Here is a 25,059-nt window from a genome sequence, read left to right as displayed (position 1 = left end):
GAAGGAAAGAAAGAAAGAAGGAAAGAAAGAAAGATAGAAGGAAAGAAAGAAGGAAGGAAAGAAAGAAGGAAAGAAAGAAAGAAGGAAAGAAAGAAAGAAAGAAAGAAGGAAAGAAAGAAAGAAAGAAAGAAGGAAAGAAAGAAAGAAGGAAAGAAAGAAAGAAGGAAGGAAGGAAGGAAGGAAAGAAAGAAAGAAAGAAAGAAAGAAAGAAAGAAAGAAAGAAAGAAAGAGAAAGAGAAAGAAAAAGAGAAAGAAGGAAAGAAGGAAAGAAAGAAAGAAGGAAGGAAAGAAAGAAGGAAAGAAAGAAAGAAAGAAAGAGAACGAAAGAAAGAAAGAAAGAAAGAAAGAAAGAAAGAAAGAAAGAAAGAAAGAAAGGTTATAGCCATAAGAAATTAACATAGTCAAAAGTTATTTGGGATTTGTAACAGCTAAAGAAACTAAACACCTTTCTAATCTAGCATTCTGCATTCTATATGGCACTTAAGCATCCACAGAATGACAGTTTAAATGCACAAAGAACAGTTTCTAACCCTTCACAATTTCTTGCCTACAGAATTTCCCTGACAGCCAGATGTGTTTTTAAAAGATAAAAACAGAATTGCATAAAGTTGAAGTTAAACGCGCCAGTGCCTATCAAAGTTTACAGTAAAAACTGATCTTTCTATTCATGCCAACAACTTCATGGCAATAATAAATCCATGCCTGGAGATACTAATGGTCTTTGTTTCTTTTTCCTTAAAATAATTAAACTCCATTTACCACACAACTAGTTATTAAAATCTAATTTCCTATGACTCATTTTAGTTAAATGTGCTCCATATCAGTTGTTTTATTTTTAAAAACAGTACACATACTTTGTAAAATTGCTGTGAAGGGAATATCCCACAGTTCAAAGAAACACATTTTCATAGTTTTCAAACATTAAAGAACTTTATTATTATTTCTACTGTTTTCTTATCCCAGAAATTCAAAAGACATTTATAACTGGCATTTAACAACAGAACACACCTTTGTATCTTTGAGGTTAATCGTTCTTTTGAAGAAAAGTAATCAAATAAATATATATTAAATAATTTTTCTTTTTTTTTTTTTTTTCGAGACGGAGTTTCATTCTTGTCACCTAGACTGGATTGCAACGGCATGATCTTGGCTCACTGCAACCTCTGCTTCCGGGGTTTAAGGGATTCCCCCGCCTTAGCCTCCCGAACAGCTGGGATTAAAGACGCTCACCACCACGCCTGGTTAATTTTTGTATTTTTAGTAGAGACCAGGCTGGTCTCAAACTCCCAACCTCAGGTGATGTGCCCGCCACAGCCTCCCAAAGTGCTAGGATTACAGGCATGAGACACCACGTACAGCTTTTATTAAATAATATTTTAACAAGGTATCTGATTTAACATTTAATGAGCAAATTCATATTAAATATTAACAACAAGGAATCCTAACTTTGATAAATGTCATTAATCAGCAAGCAGATACCATGATGGGTAGAAAACGACATAAAATTTTTAATAACCAGAACACAATTAAGTACCACATGTAAAACTGCTTTTTTTTTTTTTTTTGAGACGGAGTCTCACTCTGTCGCCCAGGCTGGAGTGCAGTGGCTGGATCTCAGCTCACTGCAAGCTCCGCCTCCCGGGTTCACGCCATTCTCCTGACTCAGCCTCCGGAGTAGCTGGGACTACAGGCGCCCGCCACCTCGCCCGGCTAGTTTTTTGTATTTTTTAGTAGAGACGGGGTTTCACCATGTTAGCCAGGATGGTCTCGATCTCCTGACCTCGTGATCCACCCGTCTCGGCCTCCCAAAGTGCTGGGATTACAGGCTTGAGCCACCGCACCCGGCCGTAAAAATGCTTTTTAAGAAAATAATTCAAAATAGAAGGGTAAATAAAATCTTAATAAGATTTTATTAAATGGATCTTTTTATAAAGATCCATTTAATACACTATAAAGTCGAAGTTGAGCTATTTCCAAATCCTAGGAATCAGGGTCAAAGTGCAACACCGCACCCCTGCAAGGAGAAAATCTGTCTAAACTAGAATAAGGAATCTTATCACTGAGAGTTATTGAACTCTCTTAAAACTGCAGTTAAAAAATAAAAAAAGAGGCCAGACATGGTGGCTCACATCACTGCACTCTAGCCTGGGCGACAGAGGGAGACTCCGTCTCTCAAAAAACTAAATAAATAATAAAATAAATTTTATTTTATTTTATTTTTAATAAAATAAAAAAAGAAAACCCCTATGTTTGTATGTTTATTGTTCTGCAAAGTAGATCCATACCTTTCATCAGATTTTCAAGAGGGTCCTAATCCCCCCAAAATTGAGTATTGTTTTTGACCTTATTTGTGATCTTAACAAAAAGAAGGGGCCAGGCACAGTGGCTCATGCCTATAATCCCAGCACTTTTGGAGGCCGAGGTGGGTGTATCACCTGAGGTCAGGAGTTCAAGACCAGCCTGGTCAAGACGGTGAAACCTTGTCTCTACTAAAAATACAAAAAAGTAGCTGGGCATGAGGCACCTATAATCCCAGCTACTCAGGAGGCTGAGGCATAAGTATTGCTTGAACCTATGAGGCAGAGGTTGCAGTGAGCCAAGATCGTACCACTGCACTCTAGCCTGGGCGACAGAGTGAGACTCTTGTCTTTAAAAAAAAAAGGGGGGGGGGGGTTCCCACACAGTAAAACAGAATACTTCACATGAACTTGTAGACTCAAACAGACCTGTATTCAAATTACATGTTTCCAAGTCCCATTTTCCTTTTTTGTAAATAAAGGTTGTCATAAGTATTAAACAACATCATGAATGTAAAACATTTAGCACAGTGTCTGGGACACTGTAATCACTCAATAAATGTTAAAGATCCACCAAAGTTCAAATCCAACCTCTACCACACACTACCTGGATAACTTTGGGCAGGATACGTCACCTCTGTGTCTATTTGCCAACTAACAATAGGGAATGTAATTATACCTACCTCATACATAAGGGTTAATACTTAAAATGCGGCCGGGCGTGGTGGCCCACGCCTGTAATCCCAGCACTTTGGGAGGCCAAGGCGGGCGGATCACGAGGTCAGGAGATCAAGACCATTCTGGCGAACACGGTGAAACCCCATTTCTACTAAAAACAAAAAAAAATTAGCCAGGCGGGGTGGTGGGTGCCTGTAGTCCCAGCTTCTAGGGAGGCTGAGGCAGGAGAATGGCATGAATCCGGGAGGTGGCGGAGCTTGCAGTGAGCGGAGATTGTGCCACTGCACTCCAGCCTGGGCGACAGAGCGAGACTCCGTCCCAAAAAAAAGAAAAAAAAAAAATTAAAATGCTTAGAAATGTAATTGCTACAAGTAAGTGTTACTTATAGTAATAAAGAAAATGTTCTATAGGTGAGTATCCCTATCTGAAAAATTTGGAACCAGAAATGTTTCAGATTTCAGATTTTGGAACACCTGCATTATACTTACCAGTTCAGCATCCCCCATCTGAAAATCCAAAATGAGAACTGCTCCATTGAGCATTTCCTTTAATAATGCTGGTACACAAAAAGTCTCAGGTTTTAGCACATACCAGATTTTGAATGTTTTGATTAGGGATGCTAAACGTGTATAAACTATTCTATCGAGTTTTTTACCAGTTAACTCCTCTGCCTGGGTTTGGTCAATTTTTATACCTATTTCATGGCTCATTACACTGTGCAGCTGTAACCTTAATCCTCCACCTCAAAGGCTTTAACTGATGTGTGTACACTCATTCCAGTATCTTGTAAGATGCAGTCCAAATTTGCTGCCCATCTACATTTCATGGCTTCTTAGAGTTCATCTAGATACCATCTTTCTCTGTTAAAACTCTGCTTCACTCTTCCAAGTACTTCTGCTTAATGAGAATCCAGGAAAACTACACCAGTAAGTGTTACTACTTATTTACATATTTTTGTTCTCATTTACATAATCATTAATGTCTCTTCCTTATATTCCCACATGTACTTAAAACAATGTATCATCACCTTGCACAGTAAAATGAGCACTCTTAAAGACAAGGATCATAGTGTCCACCACTGCTTTCTCACATTACCAGGCACAAAACCTTGCATATGGCTCTCATTCAATATATGTTTTCTAAATTAAGTCTATCTCAATATTCTTAAAAGTTCTGCAACATCTCCAACGTTTAGGCCCCTGGAAAAGCAAGCTCCAAGAGGCCAGAGGATCTTTCAGTTATTTTGTACTTAGGACAACACAGAAAAGTAACTTCAAACACTTTTTAGACTGTTACAACAGGAAAAGCTGCTCTCTATTTAGAAAGAAAGGCAAAACAGAAAAAAGACTGAGTCTAATTCGTAGGAATTTTTACCGGGGAGTAGTAGGGGTGCAGCAGCAGCATCTGGATTTCACAAATATTTGATGACGCTGACTGTGAGGTTTGTTGAAAGAAAAGAGGATGAGTTAATCATGGGTAAGAATGAGATTTTTTTTTTTTTTTTAAAGTAAAAGAGCACAGGAAGAATAGGGAAACGAAATATACTCAATCGTGGGTATCTTATAAATCATAATAGAATTCAGTCAAAGATGATCTTTCAAAGTAATGCAAGACTTGAACTCAGCTAACTGTCCTATATTAAACTTTTGGAAAAATAAATTTAAGACCACGAAGGAAAACTGCAAGTCACAACTTATTACTGCTAATACAATCTGATTTTTCAATAATCTGGGAAATTTTTAAGGCCACTGTGGACTAAAATTGAATCTAGTGATTGAATCAGGATAGAATTATTACCAATTTGCGTATCAGGCAGTGGCAACTAAGATTGTGAGAAAAAAAAAGAGCTTGATGCTCACTTTCTCTAATTGCTAAAATAATGTATAAACATGATTTTTGTTCAAAAAAAGAAAAAGTACTGCCCACTTCACCCTTCAAATCCCACTCCATTCCCTATGGCAAAATGATTAATACTCTGAAGCACATTATTACAAACCTTTCTATACATTTACAAATGTATAAAAATAATTGCAACAATAAATATCCAATGACATGTTTTCCTCTCCACTTATCAAAACATTAGAGATCTTTCCAAGACGATAAACATACCTGCTTCATTCTTGTTCTAAATTAAGTAGTAACTACTTTCTTTTTAACTATTAATTTTTTTAAAACTCCTTAATGAAAAGAACTATACAACCTACTAACATTTTAAGAGCCAAACATGTATTTGCAAGCATAAAATAAAAAACAAACTACCTTCTTTTTGCTAAGTTTCAGAATGGCAATTAATATAAATTGGAACCACTCAAAAACTTGAGAGGGCAGTTTTAGAATATCAAAGGTAAACTGACATTCCATAAACATTCTTGACAGCACAATAATAATTCTTAAGTAACTAGTGATAATAGACTGAATATTTTTATAAGTGTAAACAGAAACTTCCAAAGAACTTGAAAGTGGACTAATTGATAGTTATTGCTGTCTAGTAACTTCATTTTATTCTATTTCATTCCATTTCTTGGGAGTAGGTGCAACCACTACCACCCCCCACACCTTGCATACAATAGGTTCTTCAGTGCAAATGACTGATTTTCACTATTGGTTAATGCAATTCATATCAGATATAAAGAATAAATTAAAAATTCACATTAGCTTCATTTAGTAGCTAAAATAAATGATTGATCTAATATAAGAAACATGATAGCCAGGTGGCATGGCTCATGCCTGTAATTTCAGAACCTTGCAAGGCTAAGGCAGGAGGATTGTCTGAGGCCAGGAGTTCTAGACCAGCCTGGGCAGCACAGTGAGATCCTGTCACTACAGAAAATGAAACAAAACAAAATTAGCCGGGCATGACCGCATGCACCTATAGTCCCAGCTACTTGGGAGGCTGAGGCAGGAAGATTGCTTGAGCCCAGGAGTTCAAAGTTAATTACAGTGAACTATAATCGTGCCACCATGCTCCAGCCTGGACAACAGGGTGAGAACCTGTCTCCAAAAAAACAAAGAGAAACACATCTACTCCATGTAATCCTCTAGTGCAGTCCTGGCACTCCACAGAAGGCATCACAGATAAAAAGTGTATCCACTACTACCATCTGTAAAAACTGGCATTTGAAAAGCACTTACAAGGCCGGGCATGGTGGCTCAAGCCTGTAATCCCAACACTTTGGGAGGCCAAGGCAGGAGGATCATGAGGTCAGGAGTTCAAGACCAGCCTGACCAACATGTTGACACCCTGTCTCTACCGAAAATACAAAAATTAGCCGGGCATGGTGGTGCACGCCTGTAATCCTAGCTACTCAGGAGGCTGAGGCAGGAGAATCGCTTGAACCCAGGAGGAAGAGGTTACAGGGAGTCAAGATCGCACCACTACACTCCAGCCTAGGTGACACAGTGAGGCTCCGCCTCAAAAAAAAAAAAAAAAGAGGAAAAGAAAAAGAAAAGCACGTACAGCTATTTCCCAAATGCTATTTTCCCAAATAAGTCAAAGACAGAGAGAAAGAAATAGCTTTTAAACATAAAGTGACAATAATCTACAACTACACCTGGGCAACACTATTAAAATTATATTGTTTCTATAAACAATTTGGTATGGAATTATTAAAAATAAAACAATGGGTCTAATAATATGGCAACAGTTAAGTCAAAAGAGAAAATATATTTAACACATGGATAATTATACTACAAGTCTTTTATCCCTTAACTTCCTAAGTTTTGTATCATGTATATCTAGTAGTTTATTAAAGGAGTTTACTTTTCTAAGGTAATAAAGTTGGACATTCCAATACGACAAACATATAATAAGTATTGATGATAAATACTAAAGTTTGAAAAGCAACACCACTGGCTGGTTGCAGTGCCTCATGCCAGTAATCTCAACACTTTGGGAGGCCGAGGTAGAAGGACTGCTTGAGCCTAGGAGTTTGAGGCCAGTGTAGGCAACATAGACCCCATGTCTATACAAAAAAAAAAATTAATTTTTTTTTTTTTTTTCAGACGGAGTCTCACTGTCGCCCAGGCTGGAGTGCAGTGGTGCTATCTCAGCTCACTGCAAGCTCCGCTTCCCGGGTTCACACCATTCTCCTGCCTCAGCCTCCATTGTAGCTGGGACTACAGGTGCCTGCCACCTCGCCCAGCTAATTTTTTGTATTTTAGTAGAGATGGGATATCACCGTGTTAGCCAGGATGGTCTCGATCTCCCGACTTCATGATCCGCCTGCCTCAGCCTCCCAAAGTGCTAGAACTGCAGGCGTGAGCCACCATGCCCAGCTTTTAATATTTTTAAAAAATAAAAAAGCAACACTATTGAAATGAAAATCATAAGCGTTTTATCTAACACCACATTAAGCTTGTTCAGATTTCGTATCAAATAAATGGTATGAATAGTTAGTTTCTTCATCCTAGTTGTAAGAATAGAGTACTGATGGTAGCAGCAGCTGCTAGTACATATCTGAGTGATGACTGTGTATCAAGCTCTAGAAGGTTTAAATGGATTTGTCCCATTTAACCTTCATAAGGACCTTCGTAGATCAGCACTACTATTATCTCCATTTTACTAATGAGGAAGGAAACTGAGGTGCGAGAAAGTTGCCCAATGAGACACACAGCTGCTATGTGGAAGCACCAGGATCTTAATTCATTTGGTCAGATTTCAGAGCCACTTAGCTGCTCTTAACATTCTGCTCCCCATGTAACCTATAAACTCCAATTCATCTGCTAATAAATGAGTATTTTCATGATTTAAATATTATGTCATTCCCTTAGTAGACACTCTTCAATAGCTCCTTCTATACATCAGATAAAACCCAAATACCTAATGAAAACCTTATAAAATTACATGACCTAGATTCTGTCGGCCTCTAGAAGGGCGTTTTCAAATTTAGTAGGAACCACATGCAGCTATTCACATTTAAATTAATGAAAATTAAATAAAATTTAAAATTCAGGTCCTCAATTGCATCACCCACATTTCAAGTGCTCAAAAGGAAATGTTCTGCTAGACAGCATGGTTCTGAGCCTCCAATCATCAGGAGGCTTGGAGCTCTGCGATATCTATTTGGAAGCTTCAGGCTCTTCCTCCTCATCCATGAAGAGCTGAATACATTTCATGGTTCAGATGTCACCCAAAATGCCATCTTCTCATAAGAACTATAAGCCTCACAGCACGGACCCCTCAAAGTCTCCCTGGACAAACGTCACATGCAGATTTCAGTTCTTTCCCAACCTTCTTGGTATAAAGGTCAACAATTCTATTACCAAGGGCTCATGACAGCCTAGTTTTGTTAGAGGCTATATTGTAGGGAAGCCTACAATGGTACTGTCACATGCTGGATCATTCTGAGTGCCTGTAGACAACATTCCTGGAAGAGATATTTTTAATTTTTAATGGAGACAGGTTTTCACTTTGTTGTCCAGGCTGGAGTGCAGTGGTGTGATAATGGCTCACTGCAGCCTCGACCTCTGAGGTTCAAATGATCCTTCTACCTTCTCTCATATCTTAACAGGAATTATCAGTTTTAAATACTGTTTCTCTTTTTCTAAACACTTACTACAATTTTCATTATTTTTTACTTTCATATTTTTTTTTACCACCATCTAGTATAGTACCATAGATAGTATGTAATAAATACTGGCTAGATGAATAAATATGAATAATATTAACTAATCTTAATAATTTTGCCTAACATTTGAGAAAATCTAGGTTCAAGTTTCTCAACAGTGACACTACTGACATTAGGGCCAGAATACTTCTTTATCATGAGATTGTTACGTGCACTTGGATGTTCAGATACTTACCTGGCCTCTACTCACTAAATGACAGCAGCATCCTCTGTCCATCTCCTCAACCCTCACCAGCTGTGGCAGTCAAAAACATTTCCACACATAACTAAATATACCTGGGGGTAAACTCACCTCCAATTGAGAACAACTGACCTAGGTATTTCCAAATGATTGGCAAATTCTAAGCTAAACATTATAACAATGCCTAACGTTATGAAAATATCTAAACATGGTTTTCATCTTATATTTAAATTTATCAAATACAAAAATCTAGATTTCTAACTATGGTCAGTTATCACTCATAAATGCTACTGGAGAAAACTAATAATAATAATATATATATATAAATCTTCTTACAATCAAATCCTTTTTGTCTTAACAATCAAGAAAATTTCATTACTTTTCCATACCAAATAATTCAAATGCATTAAACAGGAAAAAAAGATTAAACAGCTAAGAAGAAAGTTCTTTAAAAATTCCTAATTATTATGTTCCTACAGAATTAGGAAGATTATAACTGCTGTGTAGTAACTTGGAAAAATATTTTCCTATACAATGTTGTATTAAAAAAGAAAACTAATCCAGGTACACTGGCTCATGCCTTTAATCCCAGGACTTGGAGAGGCCAAGGTGAGAGGAGCGCTTGAGCCCAGGAGTTTGAGACCAGTCTGGGAAACACTACAAGACCCTGCCTCTACAAAAAGTAAAGTATTCACCAGCGGTGGTTACCATAAGTGAAAAGATGATAATCACAATCATGAAGACATGGAAACGTATAAAACTCACTGATATATCAGATACACAAACAAGAAAGAAAAAAGAATAAAATCTTATCACTACAGAAAACCAACAAACCACAGTAATAAGGAGAGGGAAAAAAGGAACAAAGGATATACAAAACAACAAGAAAACAATTAACAAAATGATAGGAATTAGTACTTATCTGTCAATAATAACCATGAATGTAAATGAATTAAATTTCCTAGTTAAAAAATACAGACTGGCTGGATTAAAAAACATTACATGACTATATGTTGCCTATACGAAATTCCTCATAAAGACACACACAGGGCGGGCGTGGTGGCTCATGTCTGTAATCCCAGCACTTTCGAAGGCCAAGGTGGGCAGATCACCTGAGGCCAGGAGTTTGAGACCAGGCTGGCCAACATGGTGAAACCCCATCTCTACTAAAAATCCAAAAATTAGCCAGGTATGGTGGTGGGTGCCAGTAATCCCAGCTACTTGGGAGGTTGAGGCAGGAGAATCACTGGAACCCAGGAGGCGGAGGTTGCAGTGAGCCGAGATTGTGCCATTGCACTTCAGCCTGGGCAACAGAATGAGACTCCAAGTCACACACACACAAAAAAGACACACATAGACTAAAAGTGAAGAGACAAAAAAAGTTATTCATCACAAACACAAACCAAAAGTAAGCGGGAGTAGCTATACTTATATCAGATAAAACAGGTTTTAAGTCAAAAACTGTAAAAAAGACAGAAAAGGTACACCATATGATGTACCTGCTGAATGGATCAATTCAGCAAGAAAATATAACAATTATAAATACATATGCATGCAACAAAAGAGCACCCAGACATGTATAGCGAGTACTATTTGATCTAAAGGGTGAGATAGACTACAATAAAATAATAGTTGGGGACTTGAACTATTATTCAACTTAAACAGCCCACTCTCAGCATTAGACAGATGATGTAGAAAGAAAATCAATAACCAAATGTTGGATTTAAACTGCATTTTAAACGAAATAGACCTAACAGACATTATAGAACATTTCATCCAACAGCTGCAGAATGCATATTCTCTTCATCAGCAACAGGTTCTCCAAAATACACCACTTAGGACACAAAACAAGTCTCAGCAAATTTAAAAGAAATAAAATCATACCAAGTATCTTTTCTAACCAATATAAAATGAAACTAGAAATCAGTAACAAAAAGATCTTTGGAAATAGATCTGTACAAATACATGGAAATTAGGGAACATCCTCCTGAAGGAACAATGGATCAATGAAGAAATTAAGAAGAAAATTTTAAAATTTCCTGAAATAAATGACAGTAGAAAAACAAAATACTAAAATCTATGGGACACAGCAAAAGCAGCAGTAAGAGGAAAGTTTATTGCAATAAACACCTACATCAAAAAAGCAGAAAGAAAAGCAAAAGCAAAGCAGCAGAAAAGCAAAAAAGCCAAAATCTGGCCGCTGCACTCCAGTCTGGGAGAGACAGAAAGACTCCACCTCAAAAAATAAAAATAAAAAATAAAAAAATAAACTAGAGACATCATACTAATTAACTTCAAAATATACTGCACAGCTACAGTAACCAAAACAGTATGGTACTCGACTAAAAACAAACACTTGCATCAAAAAAGCAGAAAGAAAAGCAAAAGCAAAAGAGCAGAAAGGCAAAAAAGCCAAGATCTGGCCACTGCTCTCCAGCCTGGGAGAGTAAAAAATAAAATCCATCTCAAAAAATAAAAATAAAAAATAAAAAAATCTAGAGACATCATACTACCTAACTTCAAACTATACTGCACAGCTACAGTAACCAAAACAGCATGGTACTGGACTAAAAACATAGACCAATGGAAGACAACAGAGAAGAAAGAAATAAATCCACTTATTTACAGCCAATTCATTTTTTTAAAGGTGCCAAGAATATACACAGGAGAAAGGACAGTCTCCTCAACCAACAGTGCTGGGAAAACTGGATATCTACATGCAGAGAAATGAAACTAGACTCCTATCTCTAACCATATACCAAAATGAAACCAAAATGGATTAAATTTTTAAATGTTAAGATCTGAAACCATGAAACAAATACAAGAAAACGCCAGGGAACTGCTTCAGAACATTGGTCTGAAAAAAGTTATTTCTTTTGGGTAAAATCTAGGAAGAGAAAACAAAAGCAAAAATAGAGAAATGGGATTACATCCAATTAAAAAATTTCTATACATTTAAGGAAACAGTCAACAGAGTGAAGAGACAACCTACAGAATGGGAGAAAATACATGCAAACTATCCATTTGACAACTGATTAATAGCTAAACTATGTAAGAAACACAACTCAATAGCAAAAAGAAAAGAAGGAAAAAAATCCAATGTAAAAATGGGCAGGCAGAGCCAGGCACAGTGGCTCACATCTGTAATCCCAGCACTCTGGGAGGTCAAGATAGGAGGACTGCTTGATCCCAGGCATTCAAGACCATCCTAGGCAATACAGTGTGACCCCATAGCTACAAAAATAAATAAATAAATTGGCCTGGTGTGGAGGCAGCATGCTTGTAGTCCCAACTACTCAGGAAGCTGAGGCAGGGGGATCGCACCACTGTCCTCCAGCCTGGGCAACAGAGCGAGACATACAAATGGCTGACAAGTATATGAAAAATGCTCAACATCACTGATCATCAGGGAAACACAATGAGCTATCATCTCCCTTCCATTAAAGTGGCTATTATTAAAAATTCAAAAAAAAGGGCAGGGCGTGGTGGCTCACGCCTGTAATCCCAGCACTTTGGGAGGCCAAGGTGGGCAGATCACATGAGGTCGGGAATTCGAGACCAGCCTGACCAACATGGAGAAACCCCATCTCTACGAAAAATACAAAATGAGCCGGCAGTGGTGGCACATGCCTGTAATCCCAGCTACTCAGGAGGCTGAGGCAGGAGAATCACTTGAAATCAGGAGGCAGAAGTTGTGGTGAGCCGAGATCACATCATTGCACTCCAGCCAGGGCAACAACAGCGAAAACTCCATCTCAAAAAAAAAAAAAAAAAAAGACACTGCTGACAAAGCAGAGAAAGGAGAATGCTCGCACCATGCTGGGAATATAAGTTAGTATGGCCACTATGGAGAACAGTATAAAGGTTCATGAAAAAACTAAACTAGAGCTACCATATGATCCAGCCAATCCCACTGCTGGGTATATATTCAAAAGAAAGGAAATCAGTGCGTTAAAATTATAAGTGAATTCTATAGCATTTAGAATTTATAGCATTCATTTATTTATCAATGAATTCAGTGCAAAGAGATAGCTGCCACCCATCTTTACTGCAGCACTATTCACGATAGCCAAGATGTGGATCAATGTAAGTATACATCAACAGATTAATGGATAATAAAAATGTGTCACATATATACAATGAAACATCAGTCAACCACATCCATTTGCAACAGAGATGGAACAGGAGGTAATGATGTTAAGTGAAATAAGCCAAGCCAAGAAAGAAAAATACCATGTCTTCACTCCTATGTGGGAGTTACAAAAACTTCATCTCATGTAGGTACAGAGTAGAATGATGGTTACCGGAGGCTGAGAAGCATGGAAGGGTGGTAAGAGATATGAAGACTGGTTGGTTAATGAGTACAAACATACAGTTAGATAAAAGTTAGAGTAAGTTCTAGTGTTAGCAGACTAGGGCAATTATAGTTAACACTCGTTTATTGTATATTTCAAAATAGCTAGAAGATTTCAAATGTTTCTAACACAAAAGATAAAATATTTGAGGTGATGAATATCGTAATTACACTGATTTGACCACCACACATTACTTGCATGCCTCAAAATGACACATGTGGCTGGGCACAGTGGTTCATGCCTGTAATCCCAACACTTTGGGAGGCCAAAGCAGGTGGATTACTTGAGGTCAGGAGTTCGAGATCAGCCTGGCCAATATGGTGAAACTCCGTCTCTACTAAAAATACAAAAATTCGCCAGGTGTGGTGGCACATACCTATAGTCCCAGCAACTATGGAGGCTGAGGCAGGAGAATAGCTTGAACCCGGGAGGCGGAGGCTGCAGTAAGCTGAGATCATGCCATTACACCCCCCTGGCCAACGCAGTGAGACTCCGTATCAAATAAATAAATAAATAAAATAGCACGTGTACCCCACAAATAATTATTAAGTATCAATTTTTAAAAGCAGAGATATAAAGATAAATATATGCTTCTTCTAAAAAAAGTATAAATAAATCTTTAGTTTAATTGATGTATTTGCCATCTGTGCTAGATGATAGGACAATCAAACAGATTTACATGTGGCTGGACACCACTGCCTAAAGAATATGGATCAACCCAAGCTAAATTTTGTCTCTGGTGAGGTATCTCCACTGAAATCCTAGCCTACTCAACAGTGACCTGGCAAATACTCAACAGTGACCTGGCAAAAGAAATAAAAGCATGGTTCTCTAAATAGATTAAACAAAGCTTCAGGGTAAAAGAATCAAGATTTTGTAAAGTATAAAATGGCTAAATGTATCATGGGGCCAGGAGCAGTGGCTCACACCTATAATCCCAACACTTTAGAATGCTGAGGCAGAAACACTGCTTGAGTCAGGAGTTCAAGATCAGCCTGGGCAACATAGTGAGACCCTGTCTCTACAGAAAAGAAAAAAATGTTTTTTAATTAGCCACGAGCCATGATGTACATCTGTAGTCCTGGTTACTTGGGAGGCTGAGGCAAGAGGATCTCTTGAGCCTAAGAAGTTGAGGCTGCAGCGAGCCATGACTGAGCTACTGCACTCCAGCCTGGATGACACAGTAAAACCCTGTCTCAAAAGAAAAAAAAAAATCATGAAATTTTATGGCATAGCTGGGCATGGTGGCTCATGCCTGTAATCCCAGCACTTTAGAAGGCTGAGGCGGGAGAATTGCTTGAGCCCTGACATTAGAGACCAGCCTGGGCAACACAGCAAGATCTCATCTCTACAAAACTTTTAAAAATCAGCCAGGCATGGGCCGGGTGCGGTGGCTCACACCTGTAATCCCAGCACTTTGGGAGGCCGAGGTGGGTGGATCACCTGAGATCAGGAGCTCGAGACCAGCCTGGCCAACACGGTGAAACCCCGTCACTACTGAAAATATAAAAACTAGCCAGGCATGGTGGTGGGCGCCTGTAATCCCAGCTACTCGGGAGGCTGAGGCAGGAGAATTCCTTGAACCCAGGAGACAAAGGTTGCAGTGAGCCAACACGGTACCACTGGATTCCAGCCTTGGTGACAGAGTAAGACTCCGTCTCAAAAAAAAAAAAAAAAGAAAAAGAAAAAGAAAAAAAAAATTAGGCATGGTGATGCATGCCTATAGTCCTAACTACTTGGAAAGCTAAGAGAGGAGGGATCGCTTGAGCCCAGGAGTTTAAGGCTGCAGTGAGCCATGATCGTGTGACTGCACTTCACCCTAGGCAACAGAGAGAGTCCCTGTCTCAATCAAAAAAATAAAAAGAGAGAGAGAGAGAAAGAAGAAAACAAATTTTATGGTATTGAAGAGGAATTATCCATAGTCAGCTAAAATCACGCCACCGTACTCCAGCCTGTGCAAGAGGGAAGACCCTGTCTCAAAAAATTAAAAAAAAAAATTATTTATTAAGAAGTACTTTAAATAATTTATACAAATGTATTTATTTAGTTAGTTATTTTTGGCAGGGGACAGAGTCTTGCTCTGCTGCCCAGGCTCCAGTGCAATGGCACCATCTCAGCTCACTGCAACCTCCGCCTCCCAGGTTCAAGCGATTCTCCTGCCTCAGCCTCCTGAGTAGCTGGGATTACAGGCGTGAGCCACCATGCCTGACTAATTTTTGTATTTTTAGTAGAGACAGGGTTTCACATGTTGGTCAGGCTGATCTCAAGCTCCTGATTTCGTGATCTGTCCGCCTTGGCCTCCCAAAATGCTGGGATTACAGGCATGAGCCACCATGCCCAGTCAGGAATTTTTCATAAGCAGTTATTAAGATAACCCTTCCAATCACACAGAATATAAATCTCCCCTTCTTTTAGAAATGTCATTATTCTATTACTAAATTCATCTCTGCAATTATATTTAAAAAACTAGCCTGACAGCCATAAAATCTAATTTCTCTAAGTAAAATATATATGACAAAATTATACAACATAGTAAAAGTCCACAGTTTATATTGCAGAGGTAGGCCAATATAAGAAAGTTATCAATTAATATTTCAAATTAATCTATGTTTCTGTAGTTTTGATATTTTCCCTCCCCCATTTAACATACATAGCTCTTACTAGACCTTTTAAAAATATGTGCTTGGGGCCGGGCGCGGTGGCTGAAGCCTGTAATCCCAGCACTTTGGAGGCCGAGATGGGCGGATCACGAGGTCAGAAGATCGAGACCATCCTGGCTAACACGGTGAAACCCCGTCTCTACTAAAAAAAATACAAAAAACTAGCCGGGCGAGGTGGCGGGTGCCTGTAGTCCCAGCTACTTGGGAGGCTGAGGCAGGAGAATGGCGTAAACCCGGGAGGCGGAGCTTGCAGTGAGCTGAGATCCGGCCACTGCACTCTAGCCTGGGCGACAGAGTGAGACTCCGTCTCCAAAAAAAAAAAAAAATGTGCTTGGGCCAGGCGTGGTGGCTCACGCCTGTAATTCCAGCACTTTGGGAGGCTGAGGTGGGTGGATCACGAAGTCAGGAGATCAAGACCATCCTGGCTAACGTGGTCTTGATCAGTGAAACCCTGTCTCTACTAAAAATACAAAACATTAGCTGGGCATGGGTGGTGTGCACCTGTAGTCCCAGCTACTCGGGAGGCTGAGGCAGGAGAATCACTTGAACCTGGGAGGCAGAGGTTGCAGTAAGCCGAGATGGCGCCACTGTACTCCAGCCTGGGCGACAGAGCAAGGCTCCGTCTCAGAAAAAAAAAAAAAAATGTATATATATATATATATATGTATATATATGTGTGTGTGTGTGTGTGTGTGTGTGTGTGTGCTTGATTCTTTTTTGTTCATATGATCAATCACTCAATTATGGTTAATAAAGAATAATGACATAAGCTTCCCTCTCATCCCTGATAAATGTACCCAGGGCAAACTTGCATAAAGCAGGTTAAAATAAACAAATACAAAATAACTAGACTAAATGTAACATGAACACATTCCAGAAGATGAGTCCAATTTTTTTTTTTTTTTAAACAGAGTCTTGCTCTATCACCCAAGCTGGAGTGCAGTGGTGCAATCTCAGTTCACCACAACCTCTGACTCCCAGGTTCAAGCAATTCTCACACCTCAGCCTCCCAAGTAGCTGGGACTACCGGCTCACACCACCATGCCCAGCTAATTTTTTGTATTTTTAGTCGAGGCAGGGTTTCACCATGTTGGCCAAGCTGGTCTCAAACTCCTGACCTCAAGTGATCTACCCACCTCAGCCTCTCAAAGTGCTGGGATTACAGGAGTGAGCCAACCATGCACAGTCCCAAATTTTTTTTCTTAATTTTTTAAAACTAGAGACAGGGTCTCACCATGTTGCCCAGGCTGGTCTCAAACTCCTGACCTCAAGCAATCCTCCCACCACCTTGGCCTCCCAAAGTACTGGGAATGACAGGTGTGAGCCACCATGCCCGGCCAAGTCCAACTTTTAATGCTTCTTTGATTATCAGCAAATCCCTATTATGTAAAATGGCAGACATTAGTGTATAAAACCTGCATACCAGATACAAAAAAGCACAATCTTTGTGTAATTTTGAGACCGGTCAGGAGTCTTTCAAGTCTTTCAAGGAATTTAACCAATTCAATGAAAGTGACATATGGACACCATATGCTAAGGCAGCAGGAGGTGAACTGAGGGTTAACTTTTACTTCATGACATAATCCCAGCACATTGGGAGGCCAAGGCGGGTGGATCACTTGACGTCAGGAGTTCAAGACCAGACCGGCCAACACAGCGAAACTCCTTCTTTACTAAAAAATACAAAAATCTGTCAGGTGTGGTGGCACATGCCTGCAGTACCAGCTACTCAGGATGATGAGGCAGGAGAATCACTTGAACCCCGGAGACGGAGGTTTCAGTGAACCAAGAATGCATCACTGCACTCTAGCCTGGGTGACAGAGCAAGGTTCCACCTCAAAACAAACAAAAAACAACAAAAAAGGGGAAACCAGCAGGATGAAGCAGCTCACACCATAATCCCAGCACTTGAGTGGCTGAGGCGAGAGGATCAATTGAAGCCAGGAGTTTGAGACCAGCCTGGGCAACACAGCAAGGCTCTGCCTCTGTTAAAAAGTATAAAACATTAGCTGGGTACAATCCTAGTTACTCAGCTATTTAGGAAGCTGAGATAAGAGGTTCATTTGAACTCAGGAGTTCAAGGCTTCGATGAGCTGTAATTATGCCAGTACACTCTGACCTGGGCGACAGAGTGAGACTCTGTCAAATAAATAAATAAATAAAAAGTAGAGACTATCATACTTTAAGGTAACTTTTAGCTGCCTAAAATCCTTTCTTCCAGAACAGGCATAAAATATAATATATACACAAACACTTTTTTTTTTTTTCTTTTTTTGCAGATGATGGTTTCATTCTGTCTCCCAGGCTGGTCTCAAGTTCCTGGTCTCAAGTTCCCGGGCTCGAGCAGTCCTCCCACCCTGGCATGCCAAAGTGCTAGGATTACAGGTGTCAGCCACCACACCCAGCCACACACATACTTTTTTTTTTTCTAATAGAGACAGGGTTTCACCATGTTGCCCAGACTGGTCTCAAACTCCTGAGCTCAAGTGATCCACCCACCTCAGCCTCTCAAAGTGCTGGGATTACAGGTGTGAGCCACCATGCCTGGTCTCGATTTTTTAAAACTGATCAAAGGACTACAAATATGATAATAGTTTTAAATAGTAAAAATCAAATTAGATCAAACTCAAAAAATACATTCAAAAGCTTAGATTCAAATATTTCATGTAAACTGCATGACAGGGAGTGTGTTGTTGCTCACAGGATTTTGATAATCTATTCTCCAAAGTAATAAATGTACAGAATTATATGTCCTCATTTATGAGGTTTTATAACTCAGGTTTTTTCAACAAAATACTTGTTCCTCATTCAGTATTCATCTCCACAAACAGGACTACTGAGTTGTCCAAACCAAGATCTATGACACTACCTTTACTCTTTTCTCTCACATCCCACATCCAAGACATCAACATATTCTACTGACTTTACTTCTCCTTACTCCCACTTCAATCACCACCACATGTCCACATCACACAGTCTATTCTCCACACAGCAGCCACACTGACCTTTTAAAAGTAAACTCACATCTACTGCTCTGAATCCTCCACTGCCTTTCTAGTATATCTAGATTAAAATCCAAAATCTTTACTATGGTCTGTAATGTCCATGTATTAGTCGATTCTCACACTGCTACAGAGAACTACCTGAGACTGTGTAATTTTATTTAAAAAAAAAAAGAAAAAGAAAAAGAAAAAAAGAGGTTTAACTGACTCACAGCTCCACATGGCTGGGGAGTCCCCAAGAAACTTACAATAATGGTGGAAAATGAAGAGGAAGCAAGGCATGTCTTACATGGTTGCAGGAGAGAGAGAGAAAGCCAGGGGGGAAGCGCCACACCTTTAAACCATCAGATCTCAGGAGAACTCATTCACTATCACAAGAACAGCACGGGGAAAATCCGCCCCCATGATCCAATCACCTCCCACCAGGTCCCTCCCCTGACATGTTGGGGATTACAATTCCACATGAGATTTGAGTAAGCACGCAGAGCCAAACCAAACCAGTCCACATAATCTGATGTCCCAAATCCAACCTCTCTCCATTCCAGCCACACTGGCTTTCTTCCATTTCTAAGACTACATTGAGCTCACTACTATCTCTGGGCTTCTGCACTGCTGTTCCTTCTACCACAAATGCTTTTTTTACCTAGAAATCTTCACTTTCAGCTTAACTGCCACCTTTTCAGAGAGACTTTGCCTGAGATAATTAGTTAAGGTAGAATGACCAGTCATTCTCTACCCCTTTATCCTGCTTTATTCTCATCAAGCTACTTATTACAACCCAATAGGAAACTGTATATATATTTGTTTGCTGTCTTCTTATCCCATAAAGATGTAATATCTATGAGGGCTGAGGGTCTGTGTTGCTCCATTACCATATCCTGAACACCTAGACCACTGCATGACACACAGTAAAAGCTTAAGCTTAAGTATTCAATGCTGAGTGATTAAATTCTATAATAAACAATATATAACCACTTCTTATTTAAGAACTGTTATCTAAGGAAAGGCATACGAAAAGCTGATATAAGATAAAGTGACAAGATAAAGCATAGGGCCTACAAAACAGACAAGAAAGACAAACTAAACTACACCTCAAAAATGGTTATAGTATTTGTCTCTATAAATCACTCAGGATTATTGTAAGTTTTTTCTTTCACTTATCTTAGTTCAAAAATAATATTTAAACGGTGAAAGTACACTTAGGTAATTAGAAAACATTATATTTTAAGAGGGATTCTGACAATGATGCTGTTCTTTTGCATAGTACTTTTTTAAAAACTCATAAAAAACTAAGACCTAGAGGAAGGTTGTGCCAGAAAAAAATATTTTAAGTTTTCTTTTTTTTCTTAAGACACAGGGTCTTGCTCTACTGCCCAGGCTGGAACGCAGAGGCACAATCAGATATCGCACTACAGCCTCGACCTCCTGGGCTCAAGTGATTCTCCTGCCTCAGTCTCCCAACTACCTAAAATTACAGGCTCGCACGACCATGCCTGGCTAGTTTTTTTTTATTTTTTGTTGAGATGCGGTCTCATTATGTTGCACAGGCTGGTATCAAACTACTGGGTTCAAGCAATCCTCCGGCCTTGGCCTCCCCTACTGCTGGGATTACAGGTAGGAAACAGCACAATCAGCCAATGGTTATTTTTCTTTTCTTTTCTTTTGAGACACAGTCTCGCTCTGGCGCCAGGCTGGAGTGCAGTGGCACGATCTCGGCTCACTGCAACCTCTGCCTCCCGGATTTAAGCTATTCTCCTGCCTCAGTCTCCCGAGTAGCTGGGACTACAGGTTCATACCACCACACCCGGCTAATTTTTGTATTAATAGTAGAGACGGGGTTTCATTATGTTGGCCAGAATGGTCTCAATCTCCTGACCTTGTGATCCACTCGCCTTGGCCTCCCAAAGTGCCAGGATTACAGGAGTAAGCCACCGCCCTGGGCCCAATGGTTATTTTTCAATGTGTTATTCAAAATGTTATTTTTCAATGAATTGAAGATTCCTAATGATTAGGGTGACCAGATAATTTATAATAGAAACTGGGTCAATTCTAAGAGTGAATGGGGCTGCATAAATAATTAATTGATCTACAATAGGTGTTACTGAGCCTTGTTTCAGACAAACCAAGAAAAACTATCATCCTATCCATTACCTGCATGATACTCTTTTTTTTTTTTGAGGGTCTCACTCTGTCACCCAGGCTGGAGCGTAGCGGTTTGATCAAAGCTCACTGCAGCCTTGAACTCCTGGCCTCAAGTGATCCCCTTGCCTCAGCCTCTAAAGTACCTAGGACTACAGGTACATGCCACCATGCTTAGTTAATCTGCAAATATACAAAGATCAGCTTAAACCCTCGCCCCCCAACCAACCTACATACTCTTTATTTCACTTCATATTATGTCACAGTGAACTGACTACTGGCCATTCCGTTAACCACGCCTCTGAATCTTCACTTCCTAGAAGGCTTTGCTTTCCCTTCTCTACCTATAGAAGTCTTGCATCTTCTGCTTTAAGTGTCACTTTCTAAATGCAGTCACCTCTTCCTTTCGCATGCAATTAACATGTTCCTGTTACTAATCAAAGGTTCTTAATCTGGAGCTTAGAAATGGCCTGATAAGGTAGAGTGCAGTATCTCACACCTGTAATCCCAGAACACTGGGAGGCCGAGGTGGGTAGATCACTTGAGGTCAGGAGTTTGAGACCAGCCTGGCCAATATGGTGAAACCCCATCTTTATTAAAAATACAAAAAGTAGCCAAGTGCGGTGATGCGCACCTGCAATCCCAGCTACTCGGAAGGCTGAGGCAGGAGAATCACTTGAACCAGGAGGCGGAGGTTGTAGTGAGCCGAGATCGAGCCACTGCACTCCAGCCTGGACAACAGAGTGAGATTCCATCTCAAAAAAAAGAAATGGCCTGATGGACATCTGGGAAATTCTGAAATTATATGTAAACACTGAATATATGTTCCTCTTGAAAGACAGAACATTAAAACTATTTTCAGATTCTAAAAGTGATTCATAACCCAAAACAATATGAATCACTTCTCTATCATACCACTTTATATTAGAATTATTTATTTTCTTATCACCCTCAGTAGACTGTGAGTCCTTTTAAGGCATTCTATCTAATGGTATGTTGAGTCGAAATATTTAAAAGATAGGTTTCACTCCCTAATTCCCCTAAATTATCTTAGGCTCGCTGTAAAACACCTAAAACTTACTTCTAATATTGTTACCTTCATCCTTTAACTTTTAAATTTTCTTTCATATGGCTAGGCATGGTGGCTCACGCCTGTAATCCCAGCACTTTGGGAGGCCAAGGTGGATGGATCACTTGAGCCCAGGAACCTGAAACCAGCCTGCTCAACCAAGTAAGAATCCTCAAAATAATTACTTTCCCTTCATTTATGAACTTGAATCATCTAATATAAAAAATTAAATGGGCTGGGCATAATGGCTCATGTCTACAATCCCAGCACTTTGGGAGGTGGAGGCAGGTGGACTGCTTGAGTTTGGGAGTCTGACCAACCTGAGCAACATCGTAAGACCCTGCCTCTGCCAAAAAATAATTTTTTTTTTTTGAGATGGAGTCTCGCTCTGTTGCCCAGGCTGGAGTGCAGTGGCGCAACCTTGGCTCACTGCAAGCTCCGCCTGCTGGGTTCACATCATTCTCCTGCCTCAGCCTCCCAAGTAGCTGGGACTACAGGCGCTCGCCACCACGCCCAGCTAATTTTTTGTATTTTTAGTAGAGATGGGGTTTCACTGTGTTAGCCAGGATGGTCTCAATCTCCTGACCTCGTGATCCACCCACCTTGGCCTCCCAAAGTGCTGGGATTACAGGCGTGAGCCATCTTGCCCAGCCAAAAAATTATTTTAATTAGCATGCACAGAGCAATGTGACTGTCGTCCCAATTACTTGGGAGGCTGAGGCAGGAGGATAACTTGAGGCCAGGAGTTCAAGGCTGCAGTAATCCACAATCATGCCACTGCACTCCAGCCCGCGTGACAGAGTGAGACCTGATCTCTTAAAAATGAAAAAAAAAAATTAAATTTCCTTCTGTTAAAAACGGTGTTCACAGCCGGGCACAGTGGCTCACACCTATAATCCCAGCACTTTGAGGGGCTGAGGCAGTGGATCACTTGAGGTCAGCAGTTCAAGACCAGCCTAACCAACATGGTGAAACTCTGTCTCTACTAAAAGTACAAAATTAGCAAGGCATGGTGGCACATGCCTATAATCCCAGCTACTTCGGAGGCTGAGGCAGAAGAATCGCTTGAACTGGGAAGGCGGAGGTTGCAGTGAGCCGAGATCGCACCATTACATTCCAGCCTGGGCAACAAGAGCAAAACTCCATCTCAAATTTTTAAAAAAAGTGTTCACTCTTCTAAACTTTCAGCATTTTGAAAATATGTAATCAAGGAGAATAAAAAGTAAAATTTTAAAAATTTAAAGTTTAGAAAACATAAAACTGGTGAAATTTTTAAGAAAAAAAATCCAGAAAGAAAATAAAACTCAGAGTGCAAAAAGAATACAAAGCTGCCTGTAATCCCAACAAGCTGGGAGGCCAAGGTGGGTGGATCACCTGAGGTCAGGAGTTTGAGACCAGCCTGGCCACCATGGTGAAACCCCACCTGTACTAAAAATATAAGAATTAGCCAGGTGTGGTGGCACATGCCTGTAGTCCCAGTTACTTGGGAGGCTGAGGAGGGAGAATCGCTTGAACCCAGGAGGCGGAGGTTGCAATAAGCCAAGATCATACCACTGCACTCCAGCCTGGGTGACACAGTGAAACTCCATCTCAAAAATAATAAAAATAATAATAATATTAAGGCCAGAGGTTAATATTTACAGAAAGGAAAAATAAGACAAGTCTACCTTTTTGTTGTTGTTTTGTTTTGTTTTGTTTTTTTTGAGACGGAGTCCCGCTCTGTTGCCCAGGCTGGAGCGCAGTGGCGCGATCTGGGCTCACTGCAAGCTCCGCCTCTCGGGTTCACGCCATTCTCCTGCCTCAGCCTCCCGAGTAGCTGGGACTACAGGCGCCCGCCACCGTGCCCGGCTATTTTGTTTGTATTTTTAGTAGAGACGGGGTTTCACCATGCTAGCCAGGATGGTCTCGATCTCCTGACCTCGTGATCCACCCGTCTCAGCCTCCCAAAGTGCTGGGATTACAGGCGTGAGCCACCGCACCCAGTAAGTCTCTCTACCTTAACATAGTATTTGTTTCACTCCATTTGTTAGATTAAGATGATGGGGAAAGAGCCTATTCACCTTATTCTATTACATACATCTCATTCTATTCAGAATTTTATTGAACTTTTTGCCAAAAATGTGTCATGTGTCAATCAAACACTGCCTATAATTAATACCAAGGATTCACACACAAAAGCACACACACAATTTGACAAGCTGCAGACACTCACCGTGCTGTAGACTGCTGAGACAGTGGGAGTGAAGATTCGATCCTCAAGAGGCTGTTGCACAGGTCCTCTAGGAATTCTAGAAGAGCGAGTTAAGGATGAGAGAATTCCAAAATGGATGCTTAATAGTTAAGAGACAACTGCCACCACAAATTTCCACCAACGACCTAAGCATTTTCACCCAATTAGTAAGTTATATACTTCTCCACTAAAACTAAAAAATAAAATACTTCAAACGTCCTAAAATGACTGTATCAATCTCTTCAAAAGCTTTCCCATGATAAACATTCCATGGAATCTCAAAACAAACACAACTATACAGTAAGTGTCCAAACTTTAGGCCCATGATGAGATTCTGTCACCTTTATTTTCTACTAAAAATAACTGGCTGGGTGCAGTGGCTCAAGCCTATAATTCCAACACTTTTGGAGGTCAAATTGAGAGAATCACTTAAACCCCAAGAGTTCAAGACAAGGCTGGGCAACACAGCAAGACCTTGTCTCTACTAAATTAGCTGAGTGTGGCTGCCAGCACCTATAGTCTCAGCTACTCGGGAGGCTGAGGTGGTAGGATCACTTGAGCACAGGAGTTTAACAAGTTGCAATTAGCACACCTCTCTACCAAAAAAAAAGCCTAAATAAATCAGTATGAGACAGGAATTGCCAGAAATTTTCTACAGAATTTGAATTCAAAGAAATGACCCATGTAAAACTTTGTACACTACCACATACTTCCTTCCTAATTCTGCCTACCATCGTGCTTATTACCAGTTCTCACCAAACTCTGTATCTCCAAGCATAAATCACTGGATGTTTCTTTCTCTCTGAGCTCAAGATACAGGC

At 40.0% G+C, this 25,059-nt stretch overlaps 1 protein-coding gene across 17 annotated transcripts in view; it reads right to left on the bottom strand.

The window, feature by feature from the left end:
• The window catches only part of EIF4G3 (eukaryotic translation initiation factor 4 gamma 3), a 371,961-nt gene that overhangs the window by 256,710 nt on the left and 90,192 nt on the right, over positions 1–25,059 (bottom strand). For 16 of the 17 annotated variants that reach the window (XR_002733208.3, XR_002733207.3, XM_023219748.2 and 13 more), the window contains one exon: positions 24,221–24,296. Coding sequence is in view for 11 of the 17 variants with exons in the window: in XM_023219749.3 (XP_023075517.1) it covers positions 24,221–24,296 (76 nt within the window). In the remaining 6 variants the exon portion in view is untranslated. Of the gene's footprint in view, positions 1–2,980; positions 3,104–24,220; positions 24,297–25,059 lie in introns of those variants that run through there. The other variant, XM_023219744.1, reaches the window with a different exon arrangement.

This window comes from Piliocolobus tephrosceles, chromosome 1, assembly GCF_002776525.5.
Source record: "Piliocolobus tephrosceles isolate RC106 chromosome 1, ASM277652v3, whole genome shotgun sequence".
In the NCBI taxonomy this organism is placed as follows: domain Eukaryota; kingdom Metazoa; phylum Chordata; class Mammalia; order Primates; family Cercopithecidae; genus Piliocolobus; species Piliocolobus tephrosceles.
Note: the sequence above shows the minus strand (reverse complement) of the source record. Positions and strands in the feature narration are given on the sequence as shown.